This window comes from Oryx dammah, unplaced genomic scaffold, assembly GCF_014754425.2.
Source record: "Oryx dammah isolate SB20612 unplaced genomic scaffold, SCBI_Odam_1.1 HiC_scaffold_29, whole genome shotgun sequence".
NCBI classification, from domain to species: Eukaryota; Metazoa; Chordata; class Mammalia; order Artiodactyla; family Bovidae; genus Oryx; species Oryx dammah.
In genome coordinates this window covers 83,028,215-83,048,976 of record NW_024070213.1, presented here as the reverse complement: position 1 = coordinate 83,048,976, position 20,762 = coordinate 83,028,215, and the positions used below count along the sequence as shown (strand labels likewise).

The window sequence follows — 20,762 nt, the reverse complement described above, 5'->3', positions numbered from 1 at the left end:
ACAGCTAATTAGTGGGAGTGAGAAGGAACAAAACTGAGAAAAGAAATATTAAATAACAACAGTATTAGGAAGGATTACCTGTTGGCCATTCTCAGCAGGGGTATTTCCCTGCAGTCTTTCCAGCCCTGAGCATTCTGCAAGTCTAGAAGTTCCTTCTTGGTGTAAAGGTACCTCCCTAACATCCCCACCCCTTGAAATGCTATAAAATAACAAAATGTAGCTAAAAAAAAAATCACATTTAAATTCCTCTATTTCATCCACCCGTTTAAAGTGCCAAATCAAATACTGGATAAAATGGTATTAAACCAAGGTCTAAAATGCAATTCTAAGACTATATAAAGAAATTTAAAGAATCTGGCAACAGTGGAAATGGTTTTTATTAACAAGCTCTTAAGAAGGTCCAACAGCCTCCCTTCAAAGGAAACCTATGTGTTAGTTGCTCAGTCGTGTCCAATTCTTTGTGACTTTATGGACTGTAGCCCACCTGGCTCCTCTGTCCATGGGATTCTCCAGGCAAGAATACTAGAGTGGGTTGCCATGCCCTTCTCCAGGGGATCTTCTTGACGCAGGGACTGAACCTGGGTCTCCTGTGTTGTAGGCATATTCTTTACTGTGTGAGCCACCAAAGATAAAATATACTTGCACCATTACTGAGTGCCAGACTGTGTATTAGGCATTGTGCTAAGAGTTATACACAGATATCCTGTTTTGTTTGTTTCTTATTCTTATATACACCGTGTATGTACGCTATATCTCCTTTTCCTTGCAAAGTTTTACATTTCTACATGCCAACAAAATACCAACTTCAAAAATAGCTATAGCTGTTTGAAATAAACTACATTCTTGGGGAGAATACATAAAAGTTTATACACATTTTTTAGATTAGGAGTAAGCATCACCGACTCAATGGACATGGGTTTCGGTGTACTCCGGGAGTTGGTGATGGACAGGGAGGCCTGGCATATTGTGGCTCATGGGCTCGCAAAGAGTTGGACATGACTGAGCGACTGAACTGAAAATGTATTAACTTTATGGCTTGAATTAGATGTGTATATGTCCAGTATGTTAAATTCTAGCATTGTGATCCTGAAATTATCTTTCAGTGATACTTATATCCTATAACCTAGTCATTAAAATAATGTTATATATAAAAGGATTATCTAGGATTTTACAAAGAAATCTTTTAGAATAGTGGCAAATGGGCTAAGAGCACGAGCTCTGGTTTCAGACCCACCAGATTTCAGTCCTGTACCACCTCATATTAGTTGGTAACCTTGGCGAATTATTTAGCATTGTGAGGCCTTTTCTCTAAAATAGAAATTATAATGTTTACCTAATAGAGTTTCTTTATGAATCAAATGACAAAATAGTGTAAAATTCCTAACACAGGTCCTAGTCTTATCTAGTATTGCTTGTTTTTTGTTATTTAGGTATCATTATTGAACATAACCACACTAGGGGGTTAAAGGACACAATAAACAAGGGTGGATGAAGTAATTTCATAGTAAGGGAGGTTTTCTCTAATCTGGCTTGGTCAACTATAACTCTTTAGGATTACAAGGGAATCTAAAAAAAAAGTGGAACACATAAGATGAACAGGGAAATTGTTAAATATTAAGAAAAATGTGCTGAATGCTTAGTATATGTTAGATATTGCATTATTAAAATTTTTTTTCGTGTGCTTTAATAAATGAAAAACTCAACCTGTAGAAGCTTGAATAAAAATGACTTGGTATTTTCCACAAAAACGCCATATTAATTATTGCCATGTACATAATATACACTGAAGAATCCTCAACCTATTTAGATACCTTGAAGTAGACCTAAGCAATACTAATATGAATTAAAAAACTCATTATGCTCCCAGAGCAGTACTGTCCAGCTTTACCCATTCACATGAAGAAAGACGAACATTAGTGAATGATGTTCTAAGCAAGGGATTCTTTGCTTTCTCATCTTCCATTTTGCTTCCCTACTCCCACCCCTCTCTTGTCATCTAGACTGTATCAATACCAACACAATCTGCTGTCATCATCAGAAGCACAGAGAAAAAGCCCAAGACAGAAGAGTGCAAGCAAAGCTGGCGACAGTCACAGAAGGCTCCGGCTGTGTAGTAATTAGGAAACAAAGAATGAAGTAGTAGTAATCCAGGAAACAGCACAGAAGACTGTCCTTAAAATCTTTATAGGCTGATTGGATCCTCAATTCATTAGCACTGATTTTAGAAAGCACTTTTATTTACTGAGGCATGCAGAGAGGGGATAGTAGATATTTAAAAGGGAATAAATAGAGCAAAGGAATAAGAGATACAAAATTTTAAATACCAGAATAGCTGAAACAAATTGAAATTATAAGATATAAACCTTTTTAAGGAATAAAGGCAACTAATATCTAAAATAACAACACACTTGATGAAATTCTTATGGAATTAACTTTTTTACAAAAGTTCTGTGAAAGAAGCCTCAAAAATACACTCATGTCAAAATCAAATACAGAAATTCCCTTCTGGTGTACTCTTAGCAAACCTCTCCCAAACAAAACCAAGTTACATTTTAAAAATACTCCCTAAAATGTTAGATGACAAGTATTTCTCTATCTTGGCTCTACAAAATTACTAATTTGCGTATACAACAAAATAGAAAAATGCTTTAAACCAGGGGTCCTCAACCCCTTCCTAACAGTGGCCTGTTAGGAATCGGGTGGCACAGCAGGAGGTGAGCCGTTGGCTAGCAAGGGAAGAGTCACCTGCTGCTCCCATTATTTGTATTACCTCCTGAACCTTCGCATTTCCCCCACCCCACCTCAGGGATGGGAAAAAAAATTGTCTTCCATGAAACAGGTCCCTGTTGCCCAAAAGGTTGGGGACCACTGCTTTAAATCGTGTGTTTAAGTTAACAACTGAAAACTGTTCAACAAACAAAAGAGAAAAGTAAAAGAGCATGACAGCTTGAGTACACTGCTGCTGGTGCTGCTGCTGCTAAGTCGCTTCAGTCATGTCCGACTCTGTGCGACGCCATAGATGGCAGTCCACCAGGCTCCGCCTTCCCTGGGATTCTCCAGGCAAGAACACTGGAGTGGGTTGCCATTTCCTTCTCCAATGCATGAATGTGAAGTTGCTTAGTCATGTCCGACTCTTAGCAACCCCACAGACTGCAGCCTTCCAGGCTCCTCCATCCATGGGATTTTCCAGGCAAGAGTACTGGAGTGGGGTGCCATTGCCTTCTCCTGAGTACACTGCTGCTGCTGCTGCTGCTGCTGCTGCTGCTAAGTCGCTTCAGTCATGTCCGACTCTGTGCGACCCCATAGACGGCAGCCTACGTGGCTCCCCCATCCCTGGAAAAGGTCCTCCCAATTACCTTTTCAAGGTAAAACATGGACGAACAGTGCATTTCCCCCTAAAATCATAATTACACATCAGGATTTTTTAAGAGAAATGTGACAGGAGAATGACTCACCTGTGGGACCACATTCTGTACGTATGTTGGTGGATGCTGCTGCTTCTGCTGAACAGCACTTTCTATTGCTACTTTAGCTACAGTGCTTGGATCTGCTCCTGCTGGCACCGCAACCATCGTTGCACTGCAGCCAGCATTGTTGGGGTCACTGATTGTAACAATTCTAACTCCCACTTTATTTGGAATTCCTGTGACTGTTTCCCTATCATTATCCTCTGCTGGCCTCTTTACAGTTTTGCATTCTGCTGTGCCATTTGTAGACCGAATGTCAGACAACAGGGCAGGAGAATGGGACACTCTTGATCCTGAGTGGGGAACGGCTATGATTTGATGCCCCTGTATAACAGAGGTTGCAGAATGTGGTGAGACAACTACACTTGGGCGTTGCTGAGGCACATCTGAATTCAAACTTGAAGCTAGAGGTCCATTAGGCAAATCAGTACCACTAAACTGCTGTGTTGCCACATTTGAGGCCTCCTGCATACTGCTCACAGATGGTGAAACACCCAAAGTTAATATAGGTCCATTAGAAGTTCTTTCTAGTTGATCACCTTTGGCAGTATCTTGCTGAGTGGCATCTAAAGTCCCTTGTGGTTCCATTGGAGATATCTCACCATTTCCTACATGATTGGAAGTTTTGTGATTTGGAATGTTTTTGCTTAAATGAGAACCATCTCCTTTATCAAAATCACAGATTCCATTAACTAGAGGTTTTTTCAAATCACTTTTAATATCCTGCATGTCCATTTGTTCTGAGTTCTGTTTTCCAGATGCTCCATTCTCACCTAATTCTAACGATGGCCCATTACTGATTAGTGAGCACTGATTAGCCTCACTTTGAATTTTCCCTGAGTTTGAAGGAGGTAGACTTGAGTCACTGTATTTTCTCCCATTTAAAAGACTTCCCACCTGCATTTCATTTTCCTTTGTATCCCCATTGCTGGTGTTTGTGGTTCCTCGTCTGCAGGACGGGTTCTCCATGACTTCAATTTTACGTTCATGAACATGTAAACCTGTTGCTTCTTTTGCTTCCTCCTCCTTTTGGCAAATTATTTTATCACCTTTGAATGGGGGAGTAGCAGTAGTACAAGATGATTGTCCAGCTGGAGATGCTTGAGTGGCTGGAAGCGTTTGCACCTGAAGTCCAACTCCTGCCTGGGTCCCGCTCATGGTAATTCCTGCTGGAGCAATGAGCTGAGTTGTATTTCCCTGACTCACAGTTGCAGTTGCAAAACTTGTATTTGGCACAACTGTTATGGTTACCTGGTTGCCAGAAGTCCCTTGGAAAATGGTTGCTGGGCTATTTGAGATCAGCGGGCCTGGCAATATTTGTAAGTTCGAGATGGGCACAGTTTGCACTCCCCCAGTGGGTGGCATTGCACTTTGGACCAACTGAACATTTTGCTGCCCAACCAATAGCTGCTGAGCTGGAGTTTGCCCTTGCACTCCAAAACCTGCTGCTTGGTTATTGGCCACCTGGTACACCACCTGAGGACTAGGAGCTCTTGCATTATTTGGGGGTGGAATTTGTGGAGCTGGGAGAATAAGCTTACCACCGGGAGTTGAAGGACCACGCTTTGGAAGCAGCAACTGTTTTATCAGACTCGACTCACCAGAAGCAGGCTGACCAACTCCTGCATTCGTTTGCTGTGGTTGAACTTGCATCTGTACTTGTTGTGGCTGCTGAACTTGTACTTGTACCTGTTGTGGAGGTGCTGGTGAATGCTGCTGCTGTTGCTGCCTTTTCACAGACAGCATTTGACTGACAGTAGGAGGTGGTCCCTGTGGTTGAGGGGTGGAAGAAGATGACATGGCAGTAGGGACCTGGTTAGTAGTAGCTGGGACAGGTGATGGTGAGGAAGATGGAGTAATGCTTGGTTGTCCAGTTAGCTGAACTGCCTGGCCAGCTGGAAGAGCTGCTGGATTAGCAAGAACAATTTGGTGAATGGCTGGTGCATAAGTTTGACCTTGTTGAGCTGGCTGGCTTACAATCACTACACTTTGTTGGGTTGGCTGCTGCGGCTGTTGAATAGGCTGTTGTACCACTGTTGATGAAACTTGCTGAGAAGGGAGAGGTTTTGGTGCAATGTTTTGAAACCCTACCCTTGAGGGTTGTGGACTTGGGACACCAGCAATGGTAACCATTTGTCCTGTAGCTACCTGAAAATTCTGTACTGAAGTTGCTGAGACAATATTGGATGTAGAAGTCGTTACATACTGTGGGGGTGCTATGATAACAGTGTCCTGTGGCTGGCTACCAGCTGATGTCTGCTGAGATGAAGTTTGTACAGGTTGGGGTGATGTGGTGATTAACTGTTGACCCTGTGAAACTGTAGAAGTACATGCTGGTATGTTCTGAACTCTGCCAAATATATGACTCTGTGGGACAGCTTGCTGAATCACTGTAACAGGAGTGCCAGAAGGTATCTGCCCCGGTACCACTGTGTGTAATGGAGACTGCTGTGGAATTACTGATGGATGGTGAAGCAGTGTCTGGGAATTTACAACTGTAACAGGCTGTGGCCCTGTACTATGATTCTGAACCACAGAACTCTGTGCAGCTCCTCCTCCCACAGCAATACTAACAGGAACTGCTGTCTGGGGTATAGAGTTCTGGATTACTGTAGCCTTAACGACTTCACAAGGAATTGGAGCTTTATTTTGAATGACGGTCACCGGAGCATTTTGCTGCTGGTGGGTATGAACTGAAGGATTTGGTGGAATTCTTGAAACAGTCTGTGCCACAGTATGAACACCTTGTACTGGAAAAGACATTTGTGTTGCAGTCAAACTTGAAGATTGGTTGGTAACAGGAGTCCTCTGAAAATGGTTTCCTACAGTTTGTGGTCCATGAGGGATTCCTGAAAAGATGAGGAAAAGTTAAAATTCACAGTGAAATGACTGAAAAGCAGCATGTAGAAATTATTTTACTTAATTTCAAGAGAAAACAGTTTTAAGAAATTAACAACTCTGCATTATATGAATATGATAAAATAGAGTAAGAAATAAAATGTTACTGAAAAACAAGGACAAGTCATAAATCTTGAATGTATATAATACATGTTTTCATTTAGCGTTCTTATTAAATTGATAATATTTAATCACAATAAAAATTAATACCTGCAGGTGACGGACTTGGAGATACATCAGGTACAGAATCAACACGAACAACGGGAGTAGAAACAGGTTGCTGCTGATAGTACATCTGAATGGGAAGTGGGATAGCCCTACGTTTTACTCCTACTACATGAATATGCGCCTGCCCATTGTTACTGGAATCCTCCACTCTCTTCACTGTATGATTTGGAAAGACTGTTCTGTAAAGTACACACACATTCAATTTTAATAACTAGCACATTAACAAAAAACACTAAATTCTAACAATGTTTACACAAACAGCAACAGTATATTCACTTCTACTTATATATGAACCAGTATGAATCATATATTCTACAAGGATGGGAAACAAGGAATTAAATATTAATGTAAAAGATCAATTCTCCAATTTCAAAAATCATTATTATTAACATTGTAGGGTTAAAACAATTCTACTATATATGTAATTAACAAAAAAGCTGCATCAAATCAATGCCTATTTTATGAACTTTGCAAAATAACAAAAAGTCATGATGTTTGAAGATGGAGCTCAGTCACAGACTATTATTCAAGATTTAAAAGGGCAAACACTATGTCTTTAACACATATAAATAGCAGGAAAAACGTAAACTTAATTTCTTCCTTTTCTTTCTTTGATAAACCTCAGAATGTTTAAACAGAAACACCATGTTTTATATCACAATTCCCTTGAATTTAAACTTCCACCACACTACAATCTAACCATACAAAACTTTAAGTAGTGGAGACATTCAAGACTAGGTAGATAGTTGGTATGTCTTCCTGGGTAGCTCAGCTGGTAAAGAATCCACCTGTAATGCCAGAGACCCCAATTCAAAACCTGGGTCAAAAGTTCCCCTTGAGAAGGGATAGTCTACCCACTCCAGTATTCCTGGGCTTCCCTGGTGGCTCAGACAGTAGAGAATCTACCTGCAATGCAGAAAACTTAGATTCAATCCCTGGGTTGGGAAGATTCCCTGCAGGAGGGTATGGCAACCCACTCCAGTATTCTTGCCTGGAGAATCCCCATGGACAGAGGAGCCTGGCAGGCTTACAGTCCATAGGGTCCCAAAGAGTTGGACACGACTGAGTAACGAAACACAGCACAGATAGTTATGTTCTCTACAGAGCAAGGGGTATGTAAATTAACTGTAAAGAAATATAAATCCTACCTAAGACATTTATAAAATCCAGTTGATGTTAGGATTCCACCACGAGCCAATTTACTGCAAGTTGATAGGTACTCAGAATACATTTCTGCTCGAGAGACAGAACAATCTGGATTTACTTCAAAATGAGCATTGAGCCTAAAAGAGGGGAAAAAAATACATGGCATTATGCAATATACTATAGAGTCTATACTTAACCATTTGAAGGCAATGTGTTATAAATTAATAATCATATCTTATTGATCAAATTTCACTATCTCATGCTATTTGCAAAAATATATGCTAGTTTTTAGGCAGACTAAATCAAATAAAAAGAGATTACTTAATCATTCTTATTTTAGTATAAAAAATCATTATCCACAAATATAAAAACCAATATTCATAAATATATGTGAATACATCAGCAGAGATGGCATGCTGGCAATAAATATTCTACAACACATTAATTTTATTCAGTGAATACTCAGGTTCCTGTCTTGTAATAATCAAAATATAACAGAAGCTCCCAATTATGAGTTATTGGTGATATGAAAAATGAAGGAAAAACAACTAAACTTTTGTTGCTCTTGGATCAAATTTCTTCAGAAAAAAATTCTCCTAAAACATTTAACTACTTCTTAAAACAATGATACTTCTCATGCTGCACACTCCCCTTCCCCACCTCAGAGACTCTATTCCTAATTAATTACAAGGTAATTCAAACTTCAGTTTGTCTTTGTCATAAAGTGACTTCAGCTATAAGTTAGGATTGGAGGCCTAGTTAACTATAAAGGACTCTTTCTAGAACTCACTATATATATACAAGGCAGGCCAACCTACAAGCTGTTTCCTATTAACTGAATCAAATGATAATTATGATAAAATAATTTAAAATGCTTCTCTTCTCCTCCTCCCTAGAAATGGCAGAAATAAGAATTTATAAGACCAAGTCTGTAACTAACACACACACACATTTTACAGTGGATGCAGTACTTATTTTTCCAACTTTCAAAACTTTGAGTATCGAGTTTTCAAATAGACCAGAAACAAAAAACTGTTTGGTTTCAATATAGAAGACAAACATTTTCAAATATCATTGGAAGATTTATCAAGTATAAAGTATCTGTATTTAACTATACAGAATATGAAGAAATGGCAAAAAATTAGAGATATTACCATAAACCTGATTTAAGAAAAGTAGAAAAGTAGAGAAAAGTGTCATAGGAACACAGATATGAAAGGACCAAAAATATGGAACATAAAGTGACAGGAACATGGAATGGGAGAAAAATGTTAGAGAATGGGGGAAAAGGGAAAGAAATTTTTTAAAGTAATACATCACTGAAAAGTGATCTTACATTTCAATCTGTTAATCTTCTAAAGAATTTTAAGTTGAAATTCATAAGCAATGTAGAGGCAATTAGCCATGAAAAAATGAAATCTAACCAATTCTACATTTATTTTTTTCAGGAAGTGGCTGAGATGTGACCAGTCAGTCTTCTCAAGAAAATATTATTTTAAAATTGATATTTCAATGTAGACATACTAGTTATTCTATCATTTGATTAGTTACCTCTTACTACTCACAAAAAGAAAATATTAACTAGCAATGAACAAGAAATTTTGCTTTTGGTCAAAAAGAAGGGACATTTAATAGCAAAATCTGGTTCAAAGAAGTCAGTCCAATTGTTTTAAAAAAAATATTAAGAAAAACAAATTCTACAATATGACAAACCTTATTTTCTACAAAATCAATGACCATTTTTTAACACAAATTTTACTTGAAAAGAAATGGTGTGATTTAATGAAATTTTAATCAAAGACTATTTTAATTCTGAAGATTCTGATACTTTACTTTCAAACTATTCCAAAATACAGGTGAAGCAATTTTACACTGTCCTTTCTTGTATAAATGATATCCTACTCTAACTAGAAAGAAATACAGAGTAAAACATTCTGGATGACTGCTGAAATAATTTCCTTTTCTCATTTGCTTTATTCTTCCCAAGGATAAAGCCTTAATAGAAATAAACCACTTACCACTGACAAGCAAACTTCTCACTATCTATTTCCACTATTCCTGGAGGTGGAGCAACATGCTGTGCTACAACTGCTCTGGAAGCTAAAGAAAAAAATACATTAGCTACATCATTTTTTAAAACTACAGGCCGTATTTAGTTCATGGATATGGAACCAATCAATATTCACAATGAATACCTTTTAAAAAGGTCTATAAACATATTGAAAATATAGAAATTTGAGAAAGAAACTTATAATGGAACACATATTAATTATACCAGGCACTGTCTTAGATCCTTCATATGAACTATTTTTTGTTAACCTCACAATCATTCAAATAATATGGATTATTTCACTAATATAAACTCTGTTTTTCCCATTTTCAGTCACTGAGTTTTAACTTGATACTATTAATATCTTTTTAATTCTTCTGTGAGGTGGGTATACATAAAGAAACTAACACTCAACTTGATTAAAATAATTAGCCCGAGGACACACACCACAATGTATCAGTAAATAAGCATCTTTCTCAGATTAGTTACAGAAGCAGATTGCATCAAAAATAATTTCACTTTTGAATTTAAAATATTAACTCTGTAAGTGGCATATATAAAATTTCCAGATATAATGAACAAATAGCCAACTTCTATGTTGGAACTAATAAAAATAAGAAAAACATGGGATAATAGAAACGTGATCATATTACAGTAAGTTTATAATGAAATATGAATCTTACATATAGATTAAAAATTATATTGTTTCACCACTAAATCAGCATTATTAATAATATATGCTTTTTAAACCTACAAAGTATATCTTTTTTTTTTTTCAGGTGACATGTTGGCAAAACTTCTCAGAATCCTCAAACAAAACATAAATTTCTAAATTACTGGAACTAGAAGAGCCCCACAGTCAGTCCAATCTGTGAATGATCTGAAGCAATCCTGACCTTTGTCTGCTGAGACCCCAGGCTTCCACTGGGATACAGCTAACAGCAGCCAGCCACATTTAAATACTTACTCTCTATTAAACCATTTACATTTACATGATTTGTTTTAATCTCATATATAGTTCTAAATTTAATTGTCCTCATTTTGCAAATGAAAAAATGAAAGCTCAGAGATTAACAAAGAACACATGATGGAGACAGCAGAGCTGAGTATAGCTGGAAAGCCTTCTTTTAGGAGTGCTGACTTTGAATTCAGGTCTGTCACATTTCAGAGGACATACTGTGACATTCTGCTTCTTAACAGAACATCATAATGAGAGTCAAAGGTATTTTTCTTGTGCAACCCCAGCCTATCTTTTTTCTTCTAACTTGATGACAGTTACAGAAAATACCTTTCTAAGGCCTAAATACATGTAGAAACCTCCCTTTTCTTGATCAATTATACTGTAAGAATATACCCTGCTCTGACTGAAATCTGAATCAATTAATAAACAATTGCAGGAAACATTACAAACTATGTTGAAATTATGAGAAACTTTATAAACAATGCATAAGGAAAAATCATATAGCCACAATTAAATTAAAAGTATAAACTAGAAATATATAATTACTATGAAAGTGGCTACAAACTGAGAATCCTTGTCTTCAGGATACCTGAAGACATTCCAAAGAATACAAAGGGCACTTATACTTTGGATGGAATCAATTTCCAGATTTTCAAAGTTTTGTATATATTCCCTCCTAAAACTGCTGTGCATGAAAGCAAGACCTCCTCTTTGATGACTGCTCTTTAACCATTTTGGAACAAAGTCTTAACTCTATTAAACATTGTAAGATATGGTTAAATGCAAGACTCTGGAGCCGGATAGGCTGGCTCTAGAGTTCCATCACTCATCAGCTGTGTAACCATGGGCAAGCTACTTAACCCCTCTGGCTATCAAATGGGGCAAAGTAAAAGCACACTGACCTCATTGATGGTTATGAGGATTACAGAAGTTAATATGTAAGTCACTTAAAACAATGCCTGGCACATAAAGAGCGCTACATAAATGTTATGATGATGATTGTATAAATACCTCTGGAATACCAACAGGAGAAGTAGAAACATTAGTATCCACAAAACGTGTTTAAACAAAGGTATTAGGGTAAGGATTCAGGTCTATTCCAGTGTTTTACATGTTATAGTTGAGGGCAATGTACAGCCTTAAAAATTGGGTATTCTGGTCCTTTGGCATGTTCTAAATTCGGATATATTATTAATATAAAGTGATGACAATTTCTGCTTAATGTCCTTTCCGCCTCCATCACTCAACTACTACCAAAGAGTGTATTACTTTTTAAGTTAGAATCTTGAGTAAGTAAAGCACAAAGAATATTTCAAAGAAATACTGAAGGTAGTGGCATCTTATTTCATTCACATGACAAATTCATGGCAAGTTTAACTAGCTTAGAATTCGGAAATAAGGAAGATTTCACGGGAACATAAATCAACATATTTTCTTGGAAAAATAAAGTTGGATTTTTTTTCTAAATAACAGAAATTGAGACAAGATACCCTTGATTAACAAAGACTAACTTTATCAGTTAGGTTATGTGGCAGACATTTTCCGTAACTGAATGAGGTAAATCTCCAGTGCCAAGACTGACAACAATGTATTCGTGCACATGACAAAGAGCATTTTACCAAAAAACACTGTGGTCATGAAACGAAGACTACTAAAATTTCCCTAACCCAGTGGTTCTCAAAGTAATCGTGCCCTGACCTGAAGCAGCAGTATCTCATGGGAACTTGTTAGATATGAAAATTCTCCAGTTCCCCTGAATCAGAAACTCAGGGTATGGAGCCAAGAAATCAGCATGCAAGCCCACTGGGTGACTCTGATGCCTCCTCAAGTTGCAGAACCACTGTGCTAACACTACCTGAATATATTAGGTTAAACAAGGTGCAGCTAACTGAAAGAGTAGCAACTTTAATTTACACTCATATCTTGTTAATATTTTTTGATATGTTTTCAATAAACTTAAATATCTATACTAACCAGGCAATAAATAATTTTATAAGTCAAGTATTACTAATTCTTTGATTTCAACAAAACAAAGCAGAACTCAACTTTTCAGAAGATCATTAAATATAATTTTAATAATTTTTAAATAATTCTGAAAAATAATTTTAAGTTATACTCTCAACTATTTATTGATATAAACTATTTAATGATGTGAACTTAAATATATAAAAAGGAAAAACATAAAATTAATGCTGAAACTAATTGCAATTTTAACAAGAAAAAAAATACTCTGAAACACACTAGAGTAATACTTTCCAGAAAACTAGCAGAAAAAGTCTTGTCCATCTCATTATGAGATGCACTTCCAATAACTGCTTCTTTTATTTAATTATTTATAAAAGTTTGTAATATATTTACTATTGTTTTACAGACTGTTTATTATTAAACCTTGTAACAATAAAATAAATTTTTAACACAGAGCTTTATAATGTAACAAAATTGAAAAACCTTAAAATTAAAATGTCTATATAGGTATTGATGGATCTGAGTTCAAGGAGAAAGACGGATAGTATAAAATTTCTAATATTAAGAATACGTGTTATTTTTTAAATGGATAATGTTATGTATCAAGATTCCACAGGATATAAAAAGTAAGTATCAATTTAATACATCACAAAAACATAGTATTTGCAGATAGATGAGAGGAAGGGAGCTAAAAGTTTAAAGATAACCATTCCACTAGAAAACCATATTAAACAAATGATGGAGAGGAAAGCCAAACTATAAGTGGTAACTAATCAAACAATTCAGAGTTGTCATTCATGATGAGCAAGTAAAAAAGCGCTCACCAGCATAAAAATGAACTCTTTTAGGTTTCTAGAGGCCTATTCAAGCTTGTATCAAATGGCACTACATACACAAGAAACTCTCAATATTTAATTTTATTCCATTTGCCAATGAGGATCAACTCTTAGGCTGGGGGGTGGGTTCACTTGTTAAGGTCACAGGTCAGCAATAAGGCAAAAGGAGTTTTCATGAAAATTACCTCTGAATATTCTTCAAATGACCTATTATTATCAGCATATCCCTGATAATTTATTGGTTTCACTCTGTTGAACAGTTTCTCAATGGCCCTCATTAACTTAATATTTTAAATTAATTTAAAAGTTTCTCCTTTGAGGATAAAAAATATACGCCCACTACCCACTTAACTAGTATATGAACTGTTTCATTTCCTTTTCAAGGCTGAGAAACTATTAACATTCTTATCATCGATTCTCCAATACATATGGGCACTTTAACATCTATTGCCTATGGGTGAAAGCTCACTAAAATTAGCAGTCCGAATTACCTATTTATTTCATGTCTTCTATTAAGTTAAATGCACACATGATATAACTCCATTATATGGCAGAGGGACATAATGGAAATAAATAGGTGATACATATTACATACTTTGCATAGAGTATATAATTTTGATAATATGGGTTAAAGTAGAAGAGAGGAAGAGAGACAGGGACCATGATTAAATGAGAGATGAGAAGAACAAGATAGCTGCAGAGAGATGAGGAGGGTCCAAACTGAGTTATCAGTATGGGCAATCAAAAAATTATTTAGGACGACTCAACAGAATTTGGTGATTAAATGAATGTAGTAGTTAAAGATTAAGGATAATGAGGTTCTTGTTTTGATAGTGGGAAATGTTGAGAATGATCTGAATGTATTCCTAGGCTGAAGAAGCAATTAAAAAAAAGTTTAAGATACAGAAAAGAAGAGTTGGCAAAGACTGGTATTCAGAGTACAAATAGTTAACATCTCTTCCTGAGACAAAGGAAAGGAGAATGAATTTAAATGCTAGTAAGTTTATAAGGGAAGGGATAAGAAGTAGAAATTCATGTCACACGAGCTCCCAGAATAACTATAAAGTGTTAAGATCAACGGAGAAAGTGAGCATTCTCCATTAAAAAAAAGGGAAAGAGAATTATCTTGGGAATGGTGCGAGAGAAAGTGAAAAAAGTGAAAGTGACGTTGCTCAGTCCCGCCCGACTCTTTGCGACCCCTCGGACTGTAGCCAAGCAGGCTTCTCCGTCCATGGGATTTTCCAGGCAAGAGTACCAGAGTGGGTTGCCATGGTGAGAAAGAAGATGAGGTGAAAGATGGTTTGTTTTTGTTAGGACAAATGAAAGTGGAGCGCCAAAAGGCTGAGTGCTAAAATATAAAATAATAACTCATAATGAGCCAGGAGAAAGCAGTCTAAGAACTGAAGGACAGGTCTGAATTCTAGTTAAAAATATCTGAATTAAATACAGTTGACTCAAGGGAATGCTAGGAAGGGTGCATGCATTAGCGTCTGTATACATGCACACAGGCTTCCCAGGTGGCTCAGTGGCAGAGAACTTGCCTGCCAATTCAGAAGACAGGGGCTTGATACCTAGCTCAGGAAGAGCCTCTGAAGCAAATGGCAACCCTCTCTGGTATTCTTGCCTGTGAAAGCCCATGGACAGAGAAGCCTAGTGGGCTATAGTCCATGGGATTGCAAAGAGTTGGACACAACTTAGCAACTGAACAACACACACACATGTCTGATCATAAGCTCTGATTCTGAAAGATTTGTTACAAGATTTAAAACTAATAAAGGTATTATGGTTTTGTATTCTGATAACCACCTGAGAGAACTATAAGGTAATATTAGATTAACTTATTCCTGGTCTATCAATTTCTAATGACAAAAACCACAAACCCATCAGGGCACTTAATGCTCTCACAGCTGTGAATGATATTTAGTCCCTCACGCTGCTCTAAGTCCTTTTCAGCTTCATTTACTCATTGTACTATACCTCTTCTGTGCTCACCTTGATCCTGCTGCTCCTGGAATGTAACATCTGCAAGAAACTAACGTCCATACTCAATTCTCACTTGGCCAACTCTATTGTCAAACATCAGCTCCCTGTACTTCATATTAAATCTATGTGCTGTGTGCTAAGTCACTTCAGCTGTGTCTGACTCTTTGCTACCCTATGGATCGTAGCCTGCCAGGTTCCTCTGTCCATGGGATTCTCCAGACAAGAATGCTAGAGTAGGTTGCCATGCCCTCCTCCAAGGGATCTTCCCAACCCAGGGATCAAACCTGCATCTCTTTCATCTCCTGCATTGGCAGGCAGCTTCTTTACTACTAGTGCCACATAGGAAGCCAATTTAAATTTATCCTTAGTATTAAATCTTACATACCAATAATCACACTGAAAAAGATTATACAAAGACACCAACCTGGGGCAGATGCTACATGGGTCTGCGTTTGGACTTGCTCTATAGCTTGTGGTCTAATTTCAGATAAAACTTGATGACTGGAACTTGGATGTTCGACAAGTTTTACTGCAGCCAGTGCATCTGGGCCAAACATCTGAATATCCATAGAAACCAGACACACTAACATGTCTATAACAAATTAAAAATCAACAGTTGTTAGTCAATAATTTTGTAAAACAATGACATCACTGACAAATACATGCTACATAAAACGCTGTTTCTCAAATGCCAGTTTATGAATCACTATACATCAGAATTATCCATGGATCTTTAATTCTAGATTTTTAGGCTCAATCTCTGAAAACTGATTTGGAAACTCTGGGGTAGATGTTAGATTATCTTCATTTTTAAAAGCATTCCCAAGTGACTTTGATGTGTAGCCAGATTTAGGAACCACTGATATGGAAAGTATATCTTTATTTCTCAATACTTTTCAAGCCAAATCTTTAACTCTGATTTTAGTATTTATACCAAGGAAATAAATAATTTGAATCACTTATGAAAACATTAATGTGACATGTTTTAGTAAGTGTGTTTAAAACTGACAACTCACTAAGAAGGTGAGTTCATTAACAGTACCACTACCAGCACTGACTACTTGAAACAGATAGACCTGCTTCCTGGAGAGTAAGACACAGACATCTTGCTGATTTCCAACTCAATACATAGTAACAGGAATAAAGAGAAGAAATAAAGGCTACTGATAGCCACGGGCACCCTGGCCGCTCTATGATAGAAGTTTTTTTATTATCTAAAACAGGCAGAAAGAACAACACAAGTGCATCTGAAAAGGTAATGATTCCTCAAAATAAAAAGTAAACCCCAAATATCAACTGTGATTTTTTTTTTTACAGCCCAGTAAGTATTTTTCCTCAATAAAGAAAATTAATTTTTCTTTTTTGGTTTAGCTTACCTATGCTCTTTTCTACTTTTGCAATTTTTGTGCAAGCTACATCTCCCATTTCTGTGAGCATATATAGCACCTCAAGTGTTGAGATTACGAGCAGCACATCAGGTAAAGTGAGATGACAAATGATCTCTCTGTATGAGTCCTGATCAACATATTCACAAATCAAAACACCATTATCTTCTGCTTTGCAAAGATTTCCCAAAATTTCCATGCCTGAAAAGCATACACACACAAACATGTATTTGTCTTTTAAAACATGATACAAAGCTTATGTACTTTAGACAGTGAGAAACTTAAGTGAGCACTTACCCCTCATCTTTAAAAATCTATCCCTTGACATTAGGCATTTTGTAACAGTATGAAACATCAGGTGAGTAGTTTTGAAATCAACAGGATCCAATAAAAGCTGAAAAGAAAAGAAAGGACACTACTGTTGAGAGAGGCTTTATCCAATTTATATCCAAATACATATTTCAAATTGAATAAAAATGAATAGAACAACATTGTATAATTTTAAAAATGTAATGACTGTGAAAATAGCCATCAATAAATCTGGAGCATCATTTCAAATATTTTTCTCCACACAACTTTGTAATACCACTTTAGGCAAAAACTATATGTAAGCATTTAATATTCTATAATTATGGCAAATATAATAATCCCACATCCTAAAGTTTTAAAGTAAATATTCTGCCAACTATAAAAACTGTTTTAAGGTTCTGTCACATGCTTACCTCAGCTGCTATATTTCCTAATGTGTCAAGGCCTAATTGCCTTAGGGATATGAAATGACTATGTGCAGAAAGTAATAGGAAACGGAGACAGGTACGATTAGCTGCCAAGAGCTTAACATTGCCCTCCTCAAAGGAAAGATTTCGCAAAATCACTGCAATCTGAAGTACCCGTTGTCCTTCAATATCATTAATGCCCAGCTTTCGAGGTGGATGAAATAAAGATTCCCAAATCCATTCTCCTGATGTACCTTCTACAACAGAAGAAAACATAATTTACTTAAATTGATATTGTACTATTATTGATATTTCAAATTTATTTAAAAATACTTCCTCATTGACTTACCATGAGACTTGTTTCTGTCAGATATGAGGTCACGTACTTCATTATCATCAACAATGTCTTTCCAAAACTGTAATGAGAAATTATTACACTTAATTCTGACAATATGAAATAACTATTCTATTACTTTAAAAATAGACACAATAGTTCTACTATTTTCAGTTCATGTAGATATCATTATATTATATATACTTAGCTCTTCAACACAAATACTTGAATTTCTATAGTTCAAAGATATCATTTTGGCCGGGGGCCCATAGAGCCTAAAAAGTCTGTGAAAGAAATTAGCCCATCTCTAAAAAGAATGGCATCTTTAAGTTCATTAACCTCTAACTAAAATTTGGCATTTCCTCAACATTTTCTTCAACTCTGAATGTTAAAAACAAACCACAGCGGTAATAGAAATTCTTCTGACACTGTCATCAATATGAATCACAGATATTTTCAGATCACTTCATAGCTATGGAAAATATCTAGAAATGGTATTTATGCTCATTAGTACTCAAAAATTATGATAGTTATTAATCCCATTAATAAATGACACACAGAAACAGATTTCTATTTATAGACTCCTAAGACATAACTGGCTAGCTACTGAGTAAATCTGTTATCTAGAAGAAAACAAAAAAGCAAGTAGTGGAGCATTTGTGTTTACAGATTTGTAACCCATATATTTAGGTTGTGTTTCAGTACTCTACATCTACAAATTATGTTTTGATCCTTATGAGAGAGGGAATAAGTCAAAATCCACTGCTTAATCTTTTTCAGGCTAAGAAACAAACATCTTTATATTGATAAATCCATACAAAATGAATTTTAGTTGTAACTTTTCTATGCCACTTAGCTCTATTATCTTATTACTTCTGTACTAATAAAGAAGCACATGGGCTATTAGTTAACTATTTATTTCTAAACATTCTGATGTGTATTTCAAAATGACTATTTCAGTTTGAGGAATTCATAACCTGAGAAAAAGTCCACAAACAAAAGGACTCAATGCAAAAAAACGCAAGACAAAAAAATGTTGGGCAACAATAAAAAAAAGAACTAGGCATACAAAGGAAGAAGACAATGTTCAATAACCAAGAAAAAAGGGGCACAGGAAATTCAAATAATAGAGATATCAGAGAGGAATTTTAAATGATCATGGAAAAAAAACAAACAAAAGATAAGACTAAAGTTTGGCATATAAGCAGAAACTTTAAGAAACAGATTAACAGAAATTCTAGAACTGAAAACAAAAACTGAATGGACATATTTAAGGAATGATTACATTCAACTCAAGTAAGAATTAGTGACTGGAAGAGATGGTAGGAAAAATACCAAGTTAGAAGCATGAAAAGACAAAAGGCTGAACAAAATAAAATCATTCAAGACATATAAAGTGAAAAGTTCTAACACAGAATTAATTGAAGTTCCTGTGGAAAATAGGAAGAATGGGAAAAACAGTATTTGAAAAGATAGGGCCAAGGAATTTTCTAAATCAATTGAAAGATGCCAAGCCATAGACTTAAGAAACACTCAAAACTCTAAGAAAAGATAAATAAAATGTGGAGAAGCATCATAAAAAAATTCATGAAAAGCAATGATGAAGAAAAATCTTATATGCAAATGAGGAAAAAGGGATAGATAATCTTGAAAAAGACAACTAAAGACAACTAAAATTACAGGAAACTTTCTAAAAGAAATCATGGAAGCCAGAAGACAGTGGGATATTTTCAAAATCATGGAAGTAAACATTTGGCAAAGTATTATAGAAACTTTACACAGTGAAACTGCTCTTCAACATAAAAGCTGAAATAAAGACATTTTCTGACAAATGAAAACAGAAAAATGTCATCTGTAAACCCACACTGGAGAAAAAAAATGTATGAAAAGGCAGACGTGATTTGAATCAAAATAAATGCTGATAAATAAAATACTTTTAAAAGTCTTATGGGTAAAAGTATACATAAAATTAAAATCTATGAAAAACGCTTGGAAGAAAATTTTGTTCGGGTCATAATGGTACTGCAGTAGTCATCCCATCATAAACCAATATGTATAAAACAAGTGTTTAAAAGAAACTGGACAAGAAAGCAATGCAAAACTGAAATCACTGAAATATGGTAGGCAAATAAGGTGAGCCCAATGACTGCCCCATACATTTACATAGACACTCTTTCTACATAATGGAACAGAGATAATAAACCCAAAAGATCATAGCAATTATTAAACTGAGAAGATAAATTCTCTCTCCCTCTGCTCCCTCATATACATACACATATGTGTGTATACACACACACACACACATATGAGTTTGAGCAAATTCTGGGAGACAGTGAAAGACAGGGAAGCCAGTTATGCTGCAGTTCATGGGGTCACAAAGAGTCGGACATGACTTAACAATTGAACAAGTCATGTATTTGTCATAACAAATACCCATATATTAATTAAAAGTATACCAGAACAATTTTCAACATTCGTGAAAGACACCAAATACTAGACACTAAACAATGTAGTATTCCAATATCTATATCTAATTGAAAAATTACCATATGTACAAAGAGGTATAGGCTTCCCAGGTATTGCGTGGTAAAGAATCTGCATGCTAGTGTAGGAAACGTAAGAGATGCAGGTTTGCTCCCTTTGTTGAGAAGATCACCTAGAGTGGAAAATGGAAACCCTGTATTCTTGCCTAGAAAATTCCAGAGGAGCCTGCCAGAGGAGCCTGGCAGGCTACAGTCAACAGGGTTACAAAGAGTCAGACATGACTGGACAACTGAGCACACATACAAAGGA

The 20,762-nt window shown here is 36.0% G+C and overlaps 1 protein-coding gene across 1 annotated transcript in view; it reads right to left on the bottom strand.

Annotated features, from left to right (window-relative positions):
- The window catches only part of ARID2 (AT-rich interaction domain 2), a 202,103-nt gene that overhangs the window by 53,538 nt on the left and 127,803 nt on the right, over positions 1-20,762 (bottom strand). Inside the window, exons 7-15 of the mRNA XM_040233815.1 lie at positions 17,985-18,051; positions 17,642-17,892; positions 17,217-17,313; positions 16,911-17,120; positions 15,959-16,126; positions 9,758-9,839; positions 7,742-7,876; positions 6,576-6,772; positions 3,456-6,316 (exon numbers count right to left, since the gene is read on the bottom strand). Coding sequence (XP_040089749.1) covers positions 3,456-6,316; positions 6,576-6,772; positions 7,742-7,876; positions 9,758-9,839; positions 15,959-16,126; positions 16,911-17,120; positions 17,217-17,313; positions 17,642-17,892; positions 17,985-18,051 — 4,068 coding nt within the window. The remainder of the gene's footprint in view (positions 1-3,455; positions 6,317-6,575; positions 6,773-7,741; positions 7,877-9,757; positions 9,840-15,958; positions 16,127-16,910; positions 17,121-17,216; positions 17,314-17,641; positions 17,893-17,984; positions 18,052-20,762) is intronic.